The sequence below is a fragment of the Nematolebias whitei genome, chromosome 10 (assembly GCF_014905685.2).
Source record: "Nematolebias whitei isolate Nwh7 chromosome 10, NemWhi1, whole genome shotgun sequence".
Taxonomy (NCBI): Eukaryota; Metazoa; Chordata; class Actinopteri; order Cyprinodontiformes; family Rivulidae; genus Nematolebias; species Nematolebias whitei.
The window spans coordinates 47518876-47520327 of NC_056507.1; the positions used below are offsets into that span (position 1 = coordinate 47518876).

The following is a 1452-nucleotide window of genomic DNA, read 5'->3' on the forward strand; positions in this document are numbered from 1 at the left end:
TCATCCGATTCACCATGAGGAAAACACGTTAGAAAAGGCGGTGGCGTCGTCCAGCAAATATCAGCCCTCCACGGAGAAAACACTCAGTTGGGCTGCTGCCAACAACGCATTTTTTGAGGGAATCATCCGATTCACCGCGAGGAAAAAACGTTAGAAAAGGCGATGGCGTCGTCCAGTGGGTAGCGGCCCGACACGGAAAAGCACTCCTCGGCGCTTACCTTGAACAAGGCTGCTCGTCTCTGCTTCTCCTCGGGGAGGAAGAGCTCACCGGGACGGCAGGAGGTTGGCGTGACGGAGACCCATGCATCCTTAGCAAAAGTTGTACCGGTCAAAGCTGGACAACTTTTCCTTCTTGGATCTTCTGAAAGTGCTAGCTAGCTGGCTGAAGAAAAAATGGGAGCTGATTACCCAGTCTCACTGTAATTTATACAGACCGGGTGTGAGGCCCACACAGCAGGTGGGCTTGGACTAAAGTTTTCAGTGCTGTGTTGCATGCAAAGGGATAAACCCCACTAGCGATAGCCTTAAAGGGCGAAGCCTATACGAAATAGAACAGCTGCTCACATGACCAAGAAGGACCATCAGCCTAACGATGGATCATTAGCACCCTGATGGCTGTTTGCTATTGACAGGGGGTTGAGTGATACTAGCAATAACAGCATTGTAAGAGGGGGACAGTTGAACCCGGATGCTCCACCCCTGTTTAATGATGGACGATTTCTTTTCACAAAGATGGCCTCCTTTACTCCTCTCTCAAACCATCGTTCCTCTCTGTCCAGGATGTGAACATCTTCATCCCTGAACGAGTGACCGCTGGCCTGGAGATGAGTGTAGACCACAGAGTCCTGGCCTGATGATGCTGGGCCATCCTTTGATTTTTTTTATTTATTTTATTGTAACAAAATATTAAAAAGTTGAATGAATTTGAACTCTGGAGGCTCTTTTATGTGTATAAGTTATAAACCACCAAACTTTGTTTTGTCTCAGCACTTGTATGTAAACTGTACTGTTTAACAGTATACACATGTAGTTAATTAAGCCTTTAGTTGTTTAGTTATTGTTGTAAACAGATTTTTTGTAATTTGATTTTTATTATTTATCTGTTTCTCAGGCTGTCATCACCTCTAATGGGGTATTAACCCCAAAGTTCGAGTACATTGAAAAGCTTCGAGAGAAACGGTACGTCCTGTTTCAACACAAACTGCCTTCACATTACCTTACAGGTTTAGGGCCTAGTTTACTTTTTACCTAAATGTTGTTGGTATATGTTTTTGATTCTTATAAACCTAAATTAAACCTAAATTTTAATTCCTAAAACTGTCAACACATTTTGATGAAATCCTGTTACATCTATGAGTTAATGCAACAATTATTTAAACATTACATGAAATGTAAGATTGAATTTGTTTGTGTTGTTGACTCATTTGAACTAACTTTGCAGTTGTAGAGTTT

General features: G+C 42.4%; 1 protein-coding gene across 1 annotated transcript in view; it reads left to right on the plus strand.

Moving 5' to 3' along the window:
- Positions 1-1179, plus strand: part of aass (aminoadipate-semialdehyde synthase) — a gene marked incomplete at its 3' end in the record, with an annotated part of 190092 nt that extends 188913 nt beyond the window's left edge. Inside the window, 1 exon segment of the mRNA XM_037683658.1 lies at positions 1112-1179. Within this exon segment, the coding sequence (XP_037539586.1) occupies positions 1112-1179 (68 nt within the window).
- Between the last annotated feature and the right edge of the window lie 273 nt (positions 1180-1452).